Raw genomic sequence first — 20,356 nt, forward strand, 5'->3', positions numbered from 1 at the left:
ACTCCTTGGAAGAAAAGTTATGACCAATCTAGATAGTATATTCAAAAGCAGAGACATTACTTTGCCGACTAAGGTCCGTCTAGTCAAGGCTATGGTTTTTCCTGTGGTCATGTATGGATGTGAGAGTTGGACTGTGAAGAAGGTTGAGCACTGAAGAATTGATGCTTCTGAACTGCAGTGTTGGAGAACACTCTTGAGAGTGCCTTGGACTGCAAGGAGATCCAACCAGTCCATTCTGAAGGAGATCAGCCCTGGGATTTCTTTGGAAGGAATGATGCTAAAGCTGGAGCTCCAGTACTGTGGCCACCTCATGCGAAGAGTTGACTCACTGGAAAAGACTCTGATGCTGGGAGGGATTGGGGGCAGGAAGAGAAGGGGACGACAGAGGATGAGATGGCTGGATGGCATCACTGACTCGATGGGCGTGAGTCTGAGTGAACTCCGGGAGTTGGTGATGGACAGGGAGGCCTGGCGTGCTGCGATTCATGGGGTCGCAAAGAGTCGGACAGGACTGAGCGACTGAACTGAACTGAACTGAGTCCAATATTCTTGCTTTACAGAAGAGGCCTGGAGAAGGGAGGTGATTTGCTGACAGTTTCCTGAGTCCTTCACGGCAGAAGCTGCCCTCAGGAGTCTAGCTATCTTACCCCAGGGCCCTCCCTGTGCTCACTCGGGGTGCCTCCCTGTAGGTCCCAGACACTGAATCTCACTTTGCCCAGAACGAGTTTGCTCATGCCTCCCCGTGACACTTGTTAGGTACCTGGACAGTGATCACACCCCGTCTGCCAGAGGAGAGGCACCGAAAGGAGGAATGGCAGCAACGGAGCTGCCCGGGACAGCGTGGCCTCAGCAGAACCTCAGCGAATGAAGAGGCGTGTGGAGGGGGAGCAGGGGGCAGAGCCTGGTCCAGGACGGAAGGCGGGGCTTCACCAGCTGGTGAAGGGACCCCGAGAGGAGAGGGACCGTCCTGGGATCACAGACAAGGCTGGGAGATGAGATCGAGCAACTGAGAAGCAGCGTGCTGTTCCTTAAGGCTGGCGGTCTCAGATAGTGCTGCCTGAAGGAGGTGACTCGGAAACTGGACTCTACCTCTAACTGTGAGAACTTGGCAGGTTCCTTCACCTCCTGGTGCCTCAGTTTCTTTACCACTGCTGCTGCTGCTAAGTCGCTTCAGTCGTGTCTGACTCTGTGTGACCCCATAGACGGCAGCCCACCAGGTTCCCCAGTCCCTGGGATTCTCCAGGCAAGAACACTGGAGTGGGCTGCCATTTCCTTCTCCAGTGCATGAAAGTGAAAAGTGAAAGGGAAATCGCTCAGTCTTTACCACTAAAATAAGGGAATTACTATATCGTTCCTAAAAGCCTTTTCAGCTCTAATCTATGACATAAAATGCATGGGATTTCTAAGTGACCCATTCTGAATGCTTTGCATCCTGTGTGATAACAAGTATAAACAGCAAAATACCAGCCATGGAAATCACTGTTGATGAGAATAGGAAGAATTAAGGAAATAGCACAGAACAGGGGGCCCTAAGGGGTGGCAGAAAGAAGGAGGGAGAAGCCTGCGTGCTAGCTCTGGCTCTTCCGTTGCCTGACTCGCTCTGTGATCACCAGGGTATATGGCATGTTTGCATAAACATTTTAGGACGGTGGCTTGGTAAGCAAAACAACGGCCCACAGAGGTGTCCATCTCTTGTTCCCCAAACATGTGAATCTGATACCTTAAATAGCACACAGGACTTGCAGTGTGATTAAGGCAAGGCTCTTGAATCAGGGAGAGCCTCCTGAATATCCAGGTGAGTCCAATATGGTCACAGGGGTCTTGATAAGGGAGAGAAGCAGGAGAGCCAGAGGAGGAGGCATGACGGTGGGGTCAGGGGTTTGAGTCAGAGGGAGATGCTGAAAGGTGCTGGGCCGCCGGCTTGGACGATGGAGGCAGGGAGGCTCAGGCCAAGGAAAGCAGCTGTCCCTGGAACCTGGAAAAGGCTCCCCTGCAGCCTCCAGAAGGAACAGGGCCCCAATAACACCTTGATTCGAGGACTTCTGACTTCCAGAATGATGAGACGTTTGAGTTAAGTCGTGTGTGTGTGTGTGTGTGTGTGTGTGTTCAGCTGTGTCAGGCTCTTTGAGATCCATGGACTGCAGCCTGCCAGGCGCCTTTGTCTATGGACTTTCTCAAGCAAGAATACTGGAGTGAGTTGCATTTCCTCCTTTAGGGGATCTTCCCAACCCATGGACTGAACCTGCTTCTCCTACATTGCAAGTGATCTCCTGCATTGACAGGTGGGTTCTTTCTATCTCTGAGCCACCTGGGAAGCCCCTGCAAGTCATTATATTTATGGTAAATTGTTACTAGTAGCAACTAGTGGTCAAATCAGGCCTTGGGGTTAGTCCGCTAAGGGTAATCCAAGGTTCTTAGCCCTGGCTACCATTAGAAGACCCTGCAGGGGGTGAACTCGGACAGAGTTCTGCAGAGTTCTAAAAGCTCTCCAGATGAGTTCAGTGTACAACCTGATTTGGGAACCACTGGCTGGCTGCTCGGAGAAGGCAATGGCAACACAGTCCAGTACTCTTGCCTGGAAAATCCCATGGACGGAGGAGCCTGTTGGGCTGCAGTCCATGGGGTCGCTAAGAGTCGGACACGACTGAGCAACTTCACTTTCACTTTTCACTTTCATGCATTGGAGAAGGAAATGGCAACCCACTCCAGTGTTCTTGCCTGGAGAATCCCAGGGTCGGGGGAGCATGGTGGGCTGATGTCTATGGGGTTGCACAGAGTCGGACATGACTGAAGCGACTTGGCAGCAGCTTACCAGGAGGCTGGCTGCTAATGACCAGGGATTTTGTTGGGCGAACATGATTTTTCTAAGTAAATGACTGGGAGCTGCTTCTGAGAGAATACTTTGCTCTTTTCCTAATGCTTATATATCATAATCTACCTTTCTGGAAGACAAATTAATAATATAGTGTTTGAATTAGAAAAAGGCCAAAAAATGGGAGAGAAAAGCGTACATGAGCAAAACAAAACTGTTCTGTAGAGTAAGTAGCTGTTTAAGAATACCTGGTATATTCCACATTTTTAAAAGAAGCGGACATCTTTATCATTCAAAAAGATTTGGAGAGAGAAAGCTCTGGCAGAAGTGAGGCCCTGAGGTGTACTCTCCCCCTGGTGGAAGCGGGCTCACCTGGCGCAGGCCACTATGCGCTTGTACTCTGAGCTGCTGTAGCCGAAGGCTGGCACACAAAACAAACAGACACACAGAAAGAAAAGTAAACCGTTTTTAGCTTGTTCTGGAACATGTCAGAGCAGAGTCATTAATGAGCAGACCTCTGAACACACTTAGAAATTATTTGAGATTTGGAAGTTGGCACTTTTGATGATTTTAATGGAAATTCTGGTTTTAACGGAGCGGTCAATTGGCTCCTGACAATCCAGGAACTGTGGAAATCATTAGAACAGTTCTCTGCTTTCCAAGAACTTAATAAGGAAGGAGTCGTTTAAGGTACATCTGTGTTGGTAACGTGTCTGGGGAGGTGGCAGGGAGGAAGCGCCCGTATCTAGATTCTCTGGTAGTTGGAAGTTTCCTGCAGGAACAGGACTCTGAGTCACAACAAAAGCTTTCAGGCAGAGGAAAGGCACACTCTCTGGTCCCAGGGCATGGGTCAAGGAGGACTGCGGTGTGCAAGCGGCCTTGCTTCTAGATTGGGATGGGAGAACCAGCCCAGCAGAAGAGGGATGTGAGGGCCACGTGCAGAGAAAAGACAGGAGCATCAAGAAAGACTCATTGGTCCTGAAGAGACCCAGCTGAAGATGGAGGCAGAGAAATGTGCGTTTGCCAGGCTCCTAGGGACACAGAAAGGGTACGGGATGGAAGCCCACCAGAGTGACGAGAGAGGCTCAAGGCTTGGGAACGGGACACAGACATAAAACTATCCACAGAGATTCAAGGTTCTGAAATTAGGCCCTTACTGCCTGTTACATTCTTCTTTTCCTTTTAAAGACTTTATTGAATTTGTTACAATATTGCTTCTGTTTGGGGTTTTTTTCCCTTCATATTTTGGTTTTTCGGCTGGAGGCCTGTGGGCTCTTAGTTCACTAAGCAGGGGCTGAGCTGGCACCAGGCAAAGCCTCACCCACTGGGCTACCAGGGAAGGCCCTAGTCACATGCTTTTTCCCCTTAGCTTTTATTTTTAATAGACTTTTATTTGGAGGATGATTGCTTTACACTATCGTGTCAGCTTCTGCCGTGCAACATGAATCAGCCATAAGTATCCATGTCTCCTTCCCCTTGAACCTCCCCTCCAGCCCCCACCCCATCCCACTTCTCTAGATCCTAGTTACATCTTTAAAAGTTTCTTTAGTCAAAACAATTTCTGGATCAACAGTGGATCCATTTAACCTAGATATTGTTATTTAGTATCAGTTTCCAACTGTTATTAATGAGCGACCTCTATTATAATAAATGGCAGTTATGTTTACTCAGATGTCAACCTATTAAAGAATCTGAATGAGAAATTACTCCAGCACATTTTTCCTAATCAGAGAAGCTCTTCGGTATTCTTCATGCTTAGCCAACATTATAGTGTAAATCATGCTGTTTTACCTTCAATTTCCCGGGTTTCAATTTTCAAATGGAAGCTGCAAACTTCCTCTGAGGTACTGATTTTGTGAACCACAGTTTTTACCTATATTGGGACAAGGAAACAAGAAGACCATTTTTAAAAACGGGGAGTGGAAAAGGTATTATGGCAGGACTGCAGCTGAAAACGGGATGCGAGTATTTTTATCACCCAGTGCAAATGGGATGATTTGCACTGGGATCCAAGACCCATTTTCCCAGCAACTGGACTTTTGGCAAACTCCACAATTTGAAACCTAACTGAGAAGCCTAAAGTAAGCTAAAAATGATCTCTCTCCAGGCAGAACCTTGGTCCAAAGTCCACGCAGTCAACTCTGAGCACCTCACTCTGCAGGAAAGTTTTTCAGACTTTCACCCCTGTGCCTGTATACTCTAATATTACACAGAACACCACAAGGTCGTGAAGTATGGTCTTCTCCAGCCCACAAACCACTGTGGTAACAACAAATTACAGGTGTGCGTGGAAGGGCAGGGGTGCCGCCAGAAGTAGGTGTAGTGAGAGCAACCAGGAGTGACAGAATGGTGGGCCACCCATCTGCCTGCCCGCATGCATCTGATGAACAGGCTTTGAAGGAATAAACGTACAAAAGATGAGCGCACAATTCAATAATCAGGAGAATGTTAATTTATGCTCAGAACACGTAGCTTGTATTATCTTAGGCATTTGGCATGTACAGCTTAGTTTTCCTAAGCTGTTTATCTGTGTCCCTGAAGCCTGTGGTTAAAAGGAGAAGATACTTGAGCCCTTACATATACACATTAGTCAGCAGTGATGCTGGATAAATGAGATGTGACTGTTACTAACCTCAGCATCCATGTATATACGTGTGAATGTATACATACATACACCTGTCATATGCATATATATGTAAACATTATTATTATTTATCTCCATACAACTATGCACATATACTTATATATAATTTCTAGAAATACACACACATATAAAGATTAACAGCCATTTTCAAAAAGAAACTGTGAGGACAGCTATCAAGATAGCCAGAAGGAATGGTGAATGACTCTTAGCTCAGTTATGGTTACCTAAGCCCAGATTTCTATAACTTTGTGTCAAAGTCTCTCTCTTTTAGATTAGTTACCATAAGCTGACAAATAACCTCAATCAAGTTGTTCTCCACAAAATACTCACATGCACTGTAGCCAAGCCACTGCTTTGTCCGGTGCTTAGGACGACAAGGTCATCACTGAGAGGCACCTGGAAAGATTTCTGAATTCAGCACTATTCCTCATGCTTATTTACTTTGCACAAAAGGCTGTGGAAAGTAACAACTACTTCCAGTTATTTGTATGTTTAAATATACCTTAAATAATCTAAAATGTGGTAATTAAGAAAATACATATCAGCATCTATATACCGATAGCTACTATTACTGATACGGAACCTAGTTTTTCCAAAGTATTTTTTCTCTTGGGAAATTCTCATTGGCCATCAAGGTTTCTGTTTTTAAAAATCCAGTAGTAGCAAAGGACATGGAGTAGGTTCCTGGGCGACCTGCAGGCCATATCCAGTTTGGCCACAGTCTGCATGTGTGAGCAGGGTCGCTGGAACCACTGGCAGACTCCCGAGCGCGTCTTCTCCCTTACTCTACTGCCAAACCTTTGTCTACTGTCAAGCCTTTGTGTGTGCTCTCTACGTCTGAAACACGCTTCACTTCTCTTCGCCTGGCTAACTCCTTCTGATTCTTCCAGATTTACCCTGCCCATTTGGATGCATTTGAGAAACGGCTCTCACCGCTCAGCCTGGCTCAGGAGGCTCCCCTCTGTCCTTCCGTGAACCTAGCAAAGGTCTTAGCTTTCGCTGTTTGTTGAAATGACTGTCTCCTCTACAGCACAAGGGCTGTTTGTGCTTTACTTCTGGATCCTCAGCGCCCAGGACAGGGCAGGCATCCTTGCTTAGGACACACTAAGCACTCATCTTAGGTTTAAGGGTGAATAGTTACATTTGTATAAGAAGGGCAGAACCGATGATCTTGAAGGTTCCATCCACTTACAAAGTATTACTTTAAAAAATCCTTTAGTTACCTCTATTGGCCTCCCAAGGAAATACTTCTCTGACATCTTATAGTGGTAGAGGTCACCTTTATTCTTGTAAGACACTTTGACATCCATGTTCAAGCGGAGTTTTCTACCCAGGAGTGAATACTCTGTCAGGCCCTCGATGGCGTTAATTGTATCCTATCAACAAACAGCAAGGTACAAAAATAGGTTTACTCATTTACATACCCCCTGTCTACAAATATACTTTCTTACGAGAAGGTGAGTCAGCGTTGTCTGGAGATGAAACTCTGGGTGACCGAGCGGAACTAAAGGGCCCCTGTGTGGAGAGGGAAGAAGAGTCTCCCTCCACCAGTAAGGCTGCTGCTGGCCGCAGGGACAAGAAGGCAGTGTGGCTCACATCCGGGTTCTCCATGTGTCTTGAGCCCGTGACCTCAGGCAAGCCTTCCTTTCCAGAATGCCTCCAGCTCCTTGCACAACTGTGGATCTCCTTCCCGTCCTCATCTCCACGCTTAACTAGCCCCACAGGGAAGACATGAAGAATCCCCCCTTCTCATCATTCTGTTCAGTGTCCTTCCCTTCCGCTCCTTAGAGCATGCTTCTCGACTGGTGATACTCTACGTAGAGTTTATCACGGGCATCCCCCCACTGTGCTGAGACTCCTGGGGGCAACAGTACGTCCTTCTTGGCACCCGTCACATTCAGCAGGCACGCACATGGTAGTCATTCAACAAATATTTGCTGAAGGAATAAATGTGCGCGTGAGCGCTAAGTCGCTTCCAACTCTAAGTCATGTCCAACTCTACGCAACCCTATGAACTGGAGCCTGCCAGCCTCCTCCGTGCATGGGATTCTCTCAGCAAGAATACTGGGGTGGATTGCTGTGCCCTCCTCCAGCGGATCTTCCTGACGTAGGGCTCAAGCCCACGTCTCTTATGTCTCCTGCACTGTCAGGCGGGTTCTTTTTACCACTAGCGGGATGAACTTAATTTTTCTGGATCTTGTCTTCCTCATCTGCAGAACGGGGAGATGTGGTTGAATCAGAGAGAGCAGATTTGTGACAACCTTCTCTCTCATGTCCAGGCAGTGGGTCCTCTTTTCTCTAAGCCTCCAGCTGTGCCTGTGGTGAAACCCATTTCCTTCCCCTGATTGGAATTAGAAGATCACCAGCATCACCCTGAAGGACCCCTCTAGCTCTAAATTTTATGTACACACACACACCCTGTCAGTGCCCAAGCATCCAGGGAACAGGGAAGATGCTAACGTTGGAGATAAGCTTGAGCGTAGAGGCACCCCGTGCAACAGCATGGGCGTTATCGCCCAGTCGTGTCCGGCCCTTTGCGACCCCATGGACTGTAGCCCACCAGGCTCCTCTGTCCGTGGGATTTTCCAGGCAAGAACGCTGGAGTGTGTTGCCATTTCCTTCTGCAAGGGATCTTCCCGACCCAGGGATCGAACCCGGGTCTCCTGCACTGTGGACGACGCTTTACCGTCTGAGCCTCCAGGGAAGTTCACAGTGCAAAATGCACATACTCAGATGAGCTTACACTGGGTGCTAGACAGACGAACAGGCGGATAATCGGCATTCCTCTTACTTTTCACTTGGTGTTGTGGAAAGGAACATCAGTGCCTTTATTTACGTGGCAGCCGCTCTTTCTTACATAGGATTTAATATGATTGCTGATAACTCTCCTAGCCCTTCGTGGTAACTAAGAATCGTAAAGGAAGTTCTGGGCTTGGAGGTTGGAGGTGTGAGTGCTGATGTTGGCTCTGCCACTAACTCTGTGAATGAACCTCCTGGAGCTGAGTTTCGCCTCTGCGTGAGGAGGGTGTCAATGCAGGTGTTCCTTCGGGCTCTTGATTCTAGCCATTTATTCGTATCTTTAGTGTGCTCATTTGGTGACAGAACCATGGAGGCCGGAAGGAGTGTGGAGAATGAGGTGTGGGAGGCACTGGAAGCATCTCCAGGAAGAAAACAGGAGAGAAAGCAGCGTTACCTGGGTTGAATAAAAGCCGCCTCCGTACCTCTGCTCTTCTGACAGCCACCTGATGATTGGACTCACGTAATTCATGTCCTTCAAGCTCAGACTGGTGAGTAAGGCATAGGCTGTGGTCTCCACCATGCGAGCCGTGCCGGTATTTGGTGCAGAGCTGTCTTTCTGTTCAAGATCATCTTTCCAAAAACGGTAAATGGGCGGGTTACCTAAACATCAACAAATCACACGGCTAAATATCATGAAAAATGTGAACTTGGTGTGACAATTCTAGCAGGGTTCTAGAAGTTTCTTCCGGTAGTGGCCTTCTGGTTTCCAAAAGTTTCATATTCTTTTGTAAGAGGAATTTTCTCAAGGTGACCAACACAAACAAGATCTCTTAATACAGGGCTGTTTTAATCTATAATGGAAGAGAATTTAAATATGAGCAGACAGACAGACAGATAGATGATAGATATAGCTGAATCATTTGGCTGTACACCAGAAACTAACACGGTAAATCAACTATACTTCGATAAAAATAAAAAAAAACACAAAGCTGTTTGTCTTTATTGAGAAAAGTCAACCTGGAACATTACACGTACTTTTGCATGGTAGAATGGAAAGGGCAGTGCGCTGGAATGACTAACAGTGCCCAGGTTCTAGTCTCTACTCGGCTACTAACAGACCTGTAAACTTGGATGGATTCTTTTCATTCTGTGAGTCTTTCAGTTCCCTGAAGTATAGATAGTGCTTTCTTCCTTGCAGTGAAACTCAACTGAGATACCGAATGTAAATGTTTTTATAAACCAGGAAGTGCCATATATATATATATATATGCATATATACGCTTATTGTTATTATTATTGACACTACCAAAAAAAAAAAGAGAACTTTTATCCTTGATAGGAAAAAAAACTACAGTTTGCAAATTTTGAGATCACACCCAAACCTTACCTATTCGATCTCCCAATCTAAAACACTAAAGACAATTTCGTACAGGTAGCACTTTTCATGAGTTAGCTTCTGGATTATATTTGGTCTTTGCTGTTCTGTGCTGTGCGTGCTATGCTCAGTCACTCAGTCATGCCCCGCTCTCTGCAACCCCATGGACTGTAGCCCACCAGGCTCCTCTGTCCACGGGCTTCTTCAGGCAACAAGACTGGAGTGGGTTGCCATTTCTTCCTGCAGGGGATCTTCCCAACCCAGGCATCAAACCCAGGTATCCTGCATCGGCAGGTGAATTCTTTACCACTGAGCCACCTGGGAAGTCTTATATATCTATATCATCTATATCTATATATTTGGAGGAGGAAATGGCAAACCCCTCCAATACTCTTGCCTGGAAAATTCCATGGACAGAGAAGCCTGGTGGGCTACAGTCCATGGAGTCGCAGAGTCAGACACAGCTGAGTGCCTGAGCACAGTGTGTATATATATATGTGTGTGTGTGTACACGTACACATATAGATGAGCTTCCCTGGTGACTCAGACAGTAAAGAATCTGTCTGCAATTCAGGAGACCTGGGTTTGATCCCTGGGGCAAGATCCGCTAGAGCAGGAAACGGCAGCCCACTCCTGTATGGCTTGCCTTGAGAGTTTCATGGACAGAGAACCCCAGTGGGCTACATAGTCCATGGTTTGCAAAGAGTCAGATACTACTGAGCAACCAACACACACACAAATATATATATACACACACACACGTATTCTTTTCAATATTCTTTCCCTTATGGTTTATCGTAGGATATTGGCTATAGTTTCTGCACCATCAGTAGGACCTTGTTGCTATGCATTCTGTACGTAACGGTTCTTCATCTGCTAACCCCAACCTCCAACTCTATCACTCCAACATCCCCCCCTCAAAATTCTGATGTGTCTGTCTACAACTCAGACTTACCTCGCTTGCTTGACTTGAGGGACAAAATGTTTTCCCTCCCTCTTGAAGGCTTTTTTTGGAAGGAAGGTTTTGATTTCTAAAGATAGTTCCAGTTCAAACATTATGTGAATTAATACATTCCCTTCTAGCTCTTAAATGCTATTATTTTATGATTCATTTCTTACAAGACCCTAGATATTTCTTTTGTGTTATTTGAAAAGTATTATAGAAGTGATTTTGAAGTATATGTTGAGATTCAGTCATTTTTTAAATGGTGACAGAAGTCAGATTTTGTAGATGGTGATAAACCTCACGCAGCATTGATTAAACGTTTAGGAAACTTCAGCCAGGAGAGGGCTCATAAGTACCAACCATGCCGGTGCTGGTCCAGGCACACTGGCCAGTGACCACTACGCCTCTCTATTTCTTCACTCTTGACCCATAGGAAGCAAAGTCTTTATTCTTCAAAATGAAGTATGTGCCTTTTGGTCAGCCTGGTACAATATAAGCTAGGTCATGCACTCTTCTGCTCAAAGTCCTCCAACGACTTCCCTTCTCACCTGAAGTGGAAGTTAAGGTTCTGGGGAATCCCACTGGCCCCCATGGGACCTTGATATGAATAAGACTCAGGCACTGCTTGCTCTGTGTAGAGGCCGACCCAAGCCAGGGAGCATGGCTGGGGCAGTGGAACAGAAGCTGGATTTCCGCCTTCATTCGCCCATGCTTGGTAGACTACACAGCTGTCTACGTGAGTCCTGCAGAGCTCCGGTCACGCCCCCAGGTCCTGCGTGGCGCTCGCTTGCCCTTCCCTTCCCTGACACCCTCCTGCCCTCACCCCACTTCTCTCCAGTCACCCTGACCTCCTTGCCTTCCTTGGAGCACCAGGCAAGCTCCTACCTCAGGCATTTTCCTAAACTGTCTCTATCAGGAACTACCCTTCCAGAAAGCCACTGGTTTGCTTTCTTACCTCCTTCAGGTCTTGACTCAAATACCATCTTCCCAATGAGGCTTAAGCCTGACCACCCTGTTTAAAGTTACAGCCAATCCCCTCACTTTCTCTCCCTTCCTTGCTTTATTTTTCTTCATATCAGTCATCACTAAATAGGTTACTGTATCACTGAATAGTCACTATATGCCATGTTTTGGTTATTAATCATGTTCTCTCACTAAACAGAATATAAATTTCATGAAGGCCTGGACTTTCTTCTATTTTGTCTGTTGCTTCATCCCCAGAGCCTAGAACAAAGCCTGGTACACAGGAGATACTCCGTACACATTTGCTGAGTTAAGGAACGCATAAATACGTGCTGAATGAGTGCCTAAATGAATGAACAGTAGTGCTTATTATATCGTGTTGTGATGTCTTTGTTCCTTGAGGGTGGGGATTCTGTCTCACTCTACTGTGCATGCACCTACCTTTCCCAGAATTAGCAGAGGCTACATGTTTATTTGGACCATAAAGAAGGCTGAGTGCCACATAATTGACCTTTGAATTGTGGTGTTGGAGAAGACTCTTGAGAGCCCCTTGGTTGGAAAGAAGATCAAACCAGTCAATCCTAAAGGAAATCAACCCTGAATATTCACTGGAAGGACTGATGCTAAAGCTGAAGCTTCTGACGTGAAGCTTCCTGATGTGAGGAACTAACTCATTGGACAAAACCCGGATGCTGGGAAAGATTGAAGGCAGGAGGAGAAGGGGGCAACAGAGGATGAAATGGTTAGATGGCATCACCGACTCAATGGAAATGAGTTCGAGCAAGCTCTGGGAGATAGTGAAGGACAGGGAGGCCTGGTGTGCTGCAGTCCATGGGGTCACAAAAAGTCAGACATGACTGAGTGACTCAACGACGTGCTTATTGGACACTTGCTGAACAAATGTCGGAAACGAGTCATACCTTTGACGAAAGCTTTCTTCTTCAGAGCAGAGACAATTGAACGGAACTGTGGGTGTGATTTATCTCCTAGGGAGAGAGCGTAAGCGGCAATGGCCAGCGTGAAAGCACTCTGGGTTGAGAGGGCATTTTCATGCAGAAAGATGTCAGCTTTACTTACAGCTGTGCTGATTTTCTGGAAACAAGAGCAGAAGATACCTAAGTTTCTTTGACAAGATTTGAGCTATCAACTGACGGGATCTACCCCCAGGTTGCACCACCCTAGGTTGCAGGCAAGATAAAGGGTAGAAAGGAAAATGACCTAGTGGAAACAGACGGTGTCTCCCTGAGGCAAGTCCTTCTGGGAGAAGGAGCAGAGGGTAACCAAGAAAATGAAAATAAGATTGTCCAAATCGGTTTAAGTTTTTGCTTCTGAAGCCTCCCTCTTTGGTGGAGGTTTTTCCATTTAGTTTCTGCTTCCCATGTCAGTCCTGGCCTCTGGGAAGAAAAAGCACCAAGTACAGACCTGGCTTTCTTCATTCTGCTGCACCCAGCAGAGCTGAGTCAGAGTCACATTGTCAAAAGTTCTACTAAAGAAAACCATCAGCAGCAAAAAAAGAGCCAAGCTGCCAAAGTGCTTTTTGATCCTAAGGATTCCTGGGAAAATAATCTCTATGCCTCTGCCTGCAGACAACTGAAATAGTTGTTTTGGATAAGTGGACGAGGAGGCAGTACGGTGGAATATTCCTGACTCCTCGTCTGGCACCTTCTCGTCAGCTCCATCTGTCTCTCACTCACATACCACCAGGCACTGGCAATGTTCCTTGCTGATTATCTTGTCTTGTTGAATATATATATATGCATGCTAAGTTGCTTCAGTCATGTCTGACTCTTTGCGACCCTGTGGACTACGGCCTGCCGGGCTCCTCTGTCCATGGGATTCTCTAGGCAGGAATACTGGAGTGGGCTGCCCTGCCCTCCTCCAGGGGATCTTCAGGGATCAAGCCCGGGTCTCCTACGTCTCCTGCACCGGCGGGCGGGTTCTTGGCCACTAGTGCCCCCACATATACGTGTGTTTGTAGATTGAGAATTATTTGCCGATTGAGAATTGAACCCATGTCTCCTGTGTCCCCTGCATTGCAAGCAGATTCTCTATCACTGAGCCACCGGGAGGCCCCACCTGTGTGTACATATACATACGTGTGTGCATACACGCACAGGAGACGTAAGAGATGTGGGCTTGATCCCTGGGTCATGAAGGTCCCCTGGAGGAGGGCAGGGCAGCCCACTCCAGTATTCCTGCCTGAAGAATCCCATGGACAGAGGAGCCCAGCAGGCCATAGGCCATAGGGTCACCCAGAGTCAGACAGGACTGAAGTGGCTTAGCGCGCATGCATACGTATATGTATATGTATACATTTATTTAGGGCTTCCCTGGTGGCTTGGTGCTAAAGGATCCACCTGCTGATGCAGAGATTTGGGTTCAGTCCTTGGGTCGGGGAGATCCCCGGGAGAAGGAAATGGCAGCCCACTCCAGCATTCCTGCCTGGAGAATCCCATGGACAGAGGAGCCTGGTGGGCCACAGTCCAGGGGGTCACAAAAGCGTCAGACACAACTTAGTGACTAAACAATAACAACAGCACACACATAGAACAATTCTCCTGAACTAAACTGAAAACTGATTTCATTTTGTGGTTCAAGCCCTACCAGTCGCCTTGGGTTTTTCCATCAGCTGGTTCTGTCAGCTGGTTTGAAGGACAGGTCTAATCTACTTTCCAGATCAGGATCTCATTTCTGTTCATCTTTAGACTCTTCTATGTTGATTCACTTAAGTGGATCCTCTCCTTTCTCCCCTCAGCTTCCAAGCAAACGAAACAGCACAACCCCAGGCAGAAAACATGGCTGGGGGTGTCCTTAGCAGTTTTGAGATACAGAGCACGTGAGCGCTTAGTATTCCATGTGAGTCCAGCCTTTGGCCACCTGATGCGAAGAGCTGGCTCCTGGGAAAAGACCCTGATGCTGGGGAAGATTGAAGGCAGGAGGAGAAGGGGACGACAGAGGATGAGATGGTTGGATGGTATCACTGTCTCAATGGACATGAGTTTGAGTAAGCTCTGGGAGTTGGTGATGGACAGGGAGGCCTGGTGTGCTGCAGTCCATGGGGCTGCAAAGAGTCGGACATGACTGAGCGACTGAATTGATCTGAACTGATTCCATGTAATAAAAGAACAGTCCCATACGTAATGTAAGAGGTAGCAGGGGTAACAGTAGGATCCCAGGGACATGGGGTCATCCTCTCATCAAATCAGAAGTTATTTATTCAAATCACAGGTCTACAATTCAGTATCTTGTGACATGGGACAATTAAATTCACCTTCCTTACAGGCCCCACTTTTCTCAGCTGTCAATGAGTGGGTCGGACTAGACGCTCTTAGTATCTATCATACTGCTGAATTCCTCAAATTCTGGAGTTCAGGTTATTTTCAAGCGCCCCGTCCTATCCCCCGCTCCGTTCCCCGAATATGGTACAGAAACAGACAGTGGGTGTTGGAGAAAGAAAACACTTACCTCCAAGGGGCATATATCAAAAGCCTTTCTAATTCCAATCACAGCAAAGGCTGTAAGATACAAAGTGTTCTCTCGGGCTTCAACAGGCAAGGTCCCCTAAAAGTAAGCAGTGTTTTAAAAGGAGAGTGAAATGGTGTCTTTCAAACGAAATGACCTGGATTGACTCTCCACTTTGGCCTCCCCTCCCTCTCTCTCCCTTCATGCGGGCCAGCTGGACCCCTGGCGTTGTCTCAGAGCTCTGAGTTTTACATGCTTTCACTTGCTTTTCTCTCCTCCACCTCACCCTGGAGCTCCACTTCATACCCCTTCACCACATTCAAGCTCACCTTCTCCTTCAAGACCCTGTTAAAATGCCAGCTCCTCTACAAAGCGCGATTCTTCCTCTGTCCTCCCGTATTTCTCCTCTTAGGGCAGTGACGTTCCAAGGCAGTGTTTCTCAGACCTCCCAGGAGATGACCTCCTACTCATCTCTCCAGCTTCATTTTGTGCCGCTCACCCCTGAGTCCTCTAGGCGCCAGCTCTTCGAATGAACCACCCTCTCTCCACTTCAAGATAACAGCATGATGCTTGTACTACTTGGGACCTTCTGCCTGCCTCCCTCCTACCTAGCTCCTAGGAACCAGGTCAAACCGTTTTCTCAACTTCCCCAATCTAAGTGAGAGCTCCTGCTTTCAAAGAAACTGTATTGACCTTTTCTTAGTGTGAATCACACACTTGAAATCACTTAAAGTCTGACTTTTCTGCTAGATGGTAACAATCGCCGTGGCCTCAGTGACCATACCTGTTCTGTTCACTATTATATCCCTACCAGGTAGCACTTGGTACACAATCTGTACATATTTATTGAATAAATAGATGAACACACAAACTTCAATCTTGATTAGAGTTGTTAGTATCTGTGCCCTCCTCTCCCTACCAGTGTGTGAGCTCCTTTGTGGCAGGGGTACTTTCTGACCCATTCTTCACACTCTTCCTCCCTCAGGGTCCCCCAAAGAGGCCCTTGCACATTTCAGGTGCTCAGTGAATGGTTGTTGAATGGATAGGAACAGCTGGATAGATGGGTAGGATTTTTAAAAAAAATTGTTGTAGTATCTTACTTTTCAAATAGCACCTAGATGATGTCAGTTGCCCTCATTTCTTGTGGGAGTCCTAATCGGTCCTAATTATGGGACCCCGGTCAGCCAGGAAGGCCATTTGTGACGTGAAAGGGATTGGATCGGGGCAGGTAAAATAAATAAATAAATGAAAGCTGCTGGATCCTAAAAAAATACATTCTAGGAGTAGAAGAGGCTGTAGCAGTATTTTGCAGAGATTTTGCAATTTAAACACGTAAGTGGATTCCAGTATCAAGCAACACTTTGTTGTACTTCTTAATAAATTAACTCTAATCTTCTTTCTAACAGAGTGTATGCAGCATCCCTTCCATCTTTCACAACAACATCTTACAGCCTTGACCTATGCGAAGGCCTTGAAGTTCAAGTGCAGACTTTGTGCCAAGCGTCTGCAGACCAAAGAGCCCACTTACCCCTTCTGATAGCCCAGCATTTGTGCTCTGCGACCCACTAATGCCTGTGATACCAGATGTCCAAGATCTTACTCATCTGACCTATTCTGAATTATCTGAATAACAGGATGAGAAGACATTTCAAATTCTTTGCCTACACACAAGAGAAGTTTCTTGCAGGCTGCATATATTTTCCCCTTCTTCTAAAAATGAATGAGAACACAACTCAGCCTTTTAAATCAAACTATTGTTCATCTGTGCATTTGGCTTCCTTACCTGTAACTTCACGGGTTGATAGTCAGAATTTTCCTTGAATGATCCATTTTCCAGCTGACATTTCTCAAGCAGCCACAATAAAGAATTACAAATTGAATTTTGGTTCTGATCTACATATTTACTTATTTGTCCAAGTACTCTTAGAGCAAAAGCTGTTAACCTTTGGGATGAAAATCAAATAAATAAACATTTAGACACTGAAGCCCTTTTGGCTTTCAACCTGCAGTGTGTTTTAGTTCATACAGTGTTTATTCTTGAAAAGAAAACATTTTAAAACACGCAATTCCGAAGTAAAATGTTACTATTTCAAAACATCAGGGAAGATACCAGGAAGATCTCCAAAAACAACCAAATGTAAGCAACACATCTTCTGTGCCTGCAGCATCGCTAGCCTGCACACAAGCTGAAAATTGATGCCTGATGATACAAAAATCATTCTCTAAAGTTGGATAGCGTTCAGACAAATAGTTTAGAGTTAAAGCACTGACTCAAAAACATGAGACATTGCGGAGCAAAATCATAAAATTCTAGATGGTAAAATTTGTACAAGCTATCTGATCGAAATCCCCATCTGAGGTCTGAATTCTCTTCCCTAATACCCGTGGGGGTGTTTATCTTGCTTCCCCTTGAGTCACACCATTGATGGAGAGCTTGCCACCTCTCAAGGAAGCTTTATTTATTATGATCACTTAGTCAAAGAAAAGTTCAGAACACTTCACTGGTGGCCCAGTGGTTAAGAATCCACCTGACATGGTGGGGGACACAAGTTCGATTCCTGGCCCCGGAAGATCCCACGTTCCTCGGGACTATCGAGCCCGCCTGCCCTCGGCCCGAGCTCCGCAGCAAGAGAGGTACCGGCAGCGGGAAACCCTGCGCCTCAGCTAGAGAGCCGCTCCCGCTGCCTGCGCTCGGGGAAGCCAGCTCGCAGAGCGAGGACTGGCGCCGCCCCAAACAAGCAAGCGCAGTCTCTGCGAACGTCCGGAGAGACCGTCCGAGGGGATCCACCGAGGGGATCCACCTCACGACCCCAAACGCCTCTTACACCTCCTCTCCTCCTCTCTGATTCCTTCACTCAGCAGCCTGGGGGCCAGAAACCCCCCACGCTCAGACCGCTTCACTCTCTCCCTTACTTTAAAATTTTGTTTTCCCTTTTCTTTTTAAAATTAATATTATTCTCTTCACTTTTTTTATCTTCCCTGTATTTCTAAAAAAATTTTTTGGGGTATTCAGATGTTCGCCATATATATATATATATATATATATATATATATATCTTTGTCTACATTCAAATGGGTATATCTTTCCTTTTCTCCTTTGCTTGTCGCTTCTCTTCTTTTCATGGCTATTTCTAGGCCTCCTCAGAGCCATTTTAATGCAAAGTTCCAAAGAATAGCAAGGAGAGATAAGAAGGCCTTCCTCAGCGATCAATGCAAAGTAATAAAGGAAAACAACTGAATGGGAAAGACTAGGGATCGCGTCAAGAAAATTGGAGACACCAAGGGAACATTTCATGCAAAGATGGGCTCAACAAAGGACAGAAATGGTCTGGACCTAACAGAAGCAGAAGAGATTAAGACGAGGTGGCAAGCATACACAGAAGAACTGCACAAAAAAGATCTTCACGACCCAGATAATCACCATGGTGTGATCACTCACCTAGAGCCAGACATCCTGGAATGTGAAGTCGAGTGGGCCTTAGGAAGCATCACTACGAACAAAGCTAGTGGAGGTGATGGAATTCCAGTTGAGCTATTTCAAATCCTAAAAGATGATGCTGTGAAAGTGCTGCACTCAATATGCTAGCAAATTTGGAAAACTCAGCAGTGGCCACAGGACTGGACAAGGTCAGTTTTCATTTCAATTCCAAAGGAAAGAAATGCAAAAGAATGCTCAAACTACCGCACAATTGCACTCATCTCACATGCTAGTAAAGTGATGCTCAAAATTCTCCAAGCCAGGCTTCAGCAATACGTGAACTGTGAACTTCCTGATGTTCAAGCCAGTTTTAGAAAAGGCAGAGGAACCAGAGATCAAATTGTCAACATCTGCTGGATCATTGAAAAAGCAAGAGAGTTCCAGAGAAACATCTATTTCTGGTTTATTGACTATGCCAAAGCCTTTGACTGTGTGGATTATGATAAACTGTGGAAAATTCTGAAAGAGATGGGAATACCAGATCACCTGACCTGCCTCTTGAGAAACCTGTATGCAGGTCAGGAAGCAACAGTTAGAACTGGACATGGAACAACAGACTGGTTCCAAATAGGAAAAGGAGTACATCAAGGCTGTATATTGTCACCCTGCTTATTTAACTTCTATGCAGAGTACATCATGAGAAACGCTGGGCTGGAAGAAGCGCAAGCTGGAATCAAGATTGCTGGGAGAAATATCAATAACCTCAGATATGCAGATGACACCACCCTTATGGCAGAAAGTGAAGAAGAACTAAAGAGCCTCTTGATGAACGTGAAAGAGGAGAGTGAGAAAGTTGGCTTAAAGCTCAACATTCAGAAAACGAAGATCATGGCATCTGGTCCCATCACTTCATGGGAAATAGATGGGAAAACAGTGGAAGCAGTGGCTGAGTTTATTTTTTGGGGCTGCAAAATCACTGCAGATGGTGATTGCAGCCATGAAATTAAAAGACGGTTACTCCTTGGAAGAAAAGTTATGACCAACCTAGCAGAGACTTCACTTAAAAAGTCTCTTAAAAAGCAGAGACATCACTTTGTTAACAAAGGTCCGTCTAGTCAAGGCTATGGTTTTTCCAGTGGTCATGTATGGATGTGAGAGTTGGACTGTGAAGAAAGCTGAGCACCAAAGAATTGATGCTTTTGAACTGTGGTGTTGGAGAAGACTCTTGAGAGTCCCTTGGACAGCAAGGAGATCCAACCGGTCCATCCTAAAGGAGATCAGTCCTGGGTGTTCATTGGAAGGACTGATGCTGAAGCTGAAACTCCAATATTTTGGCCACCTGATGTGAAGAGCCAACTCGCTGGAAAAGACCCTGAGGCTAGGAAAAATTGAAGACAAAAGGAGAAGGGTGCAGCAGAGGATGAGATAATTAGCATCACCAACTCAGTGGACATGAATTTCAGCAAATTCCAGGAGATAGTGAAGGACAGAGAAGCCTGGAGTGCTGCAGTTCATAGGGTCCCCAAGAGTTGGACACAACTTAGCAATTGAATAGCAACAACAAAAACAATTCAGATTTATTAATTGAGACTGTCTTTCCCTCAAATCATCAGAATTTTGGACGGTATCGTGCCTCACTGGATAAGTACTTACTCAGCACCTACAATACCAGGCACTAGGAATACTTCAAACTGCCTCTGTGGAACTTACATTCTAGTGACCAGACAGTAACTGAGATAAGGAGAATGTTAGGGATACATTTTTAGGAGAATAGGAAAAAGTAAAGTTGTGGAGAAGGATATGAGGTACTGGAGTGGGATGTAATTTTAGATGGACGATTACTGGAGCCCTCACTGAGGAGGTGACTTTTGGTAAAGGCTTGAGGGAGAGGAGGGGGCCTGCCTCGCTGGCACCTGGGGGAGCGTGTTCCCCAGAAGAGAGCGAACAGGGCACGGTCAGTGCCAAGGCTCTGAGGTGGAAGTGTGGTCAGCATGTTC

At 46.1% G+C, this 20,356-nt stretch overlaps 1 protein-coding gene across 1 annotated transcript in view; it reads right to left on the reverse strand.

Annotated features, from left to right (window-relative positions):
* C5 (complement C5) overlaps positions 1–20,356 on the reverse strand; it is a 95,518-nt gene that overhangs the window by 12,689 nt on the left and 62,473 nt on the right. Inside the window, exons 26-33 of the mRNA XM_013966310.2 lie at positions 16,725–16,884; positions 14,945–15,040; positions 12,400–12,571; positions 8,650–8,855; positions 6,680–6,832; positions 5,787–5,852; positions 4,604–4,685; positions 3,185–3,233 (exon numbers count right to left, since the gene is read on the reverse strand). Coding sequence (XP_013821764.2) covers positions 3,185–3,233; positions 4,604–4,685; positions 5,787–5,852; positions 6,680–6,832; positions 8,650–8,855; positions 12,400–12,571; positions 14,945–15,040; positions 16,725–16,884 — 984 coding nt within the window. The remainder of the gene's footprint in view (positions 1–3,184; positions 3,234–4,603; positions 4,686–5,786; positions 5,853–6,679; positions 6,833–8,649; positions 8,856–12,399; positions 12,572–14,944; positions 15,041–16,724; positions 16,885–20,356) is intronic.

Source organism: Capra hircus, chromosome 8, assembly GCF_001704415.2.
Source record: "Capra hircus breed San Clemente chromosome 8, ASM170441v1, whole genome shotgun sequence".
Taxonomy (NCBI): domain Eukaryota; kingdom Metazoa; phylum Chordata; class Mammalia; order Artiodactyla; family Bovidae; genus Capra; species Capra hircus.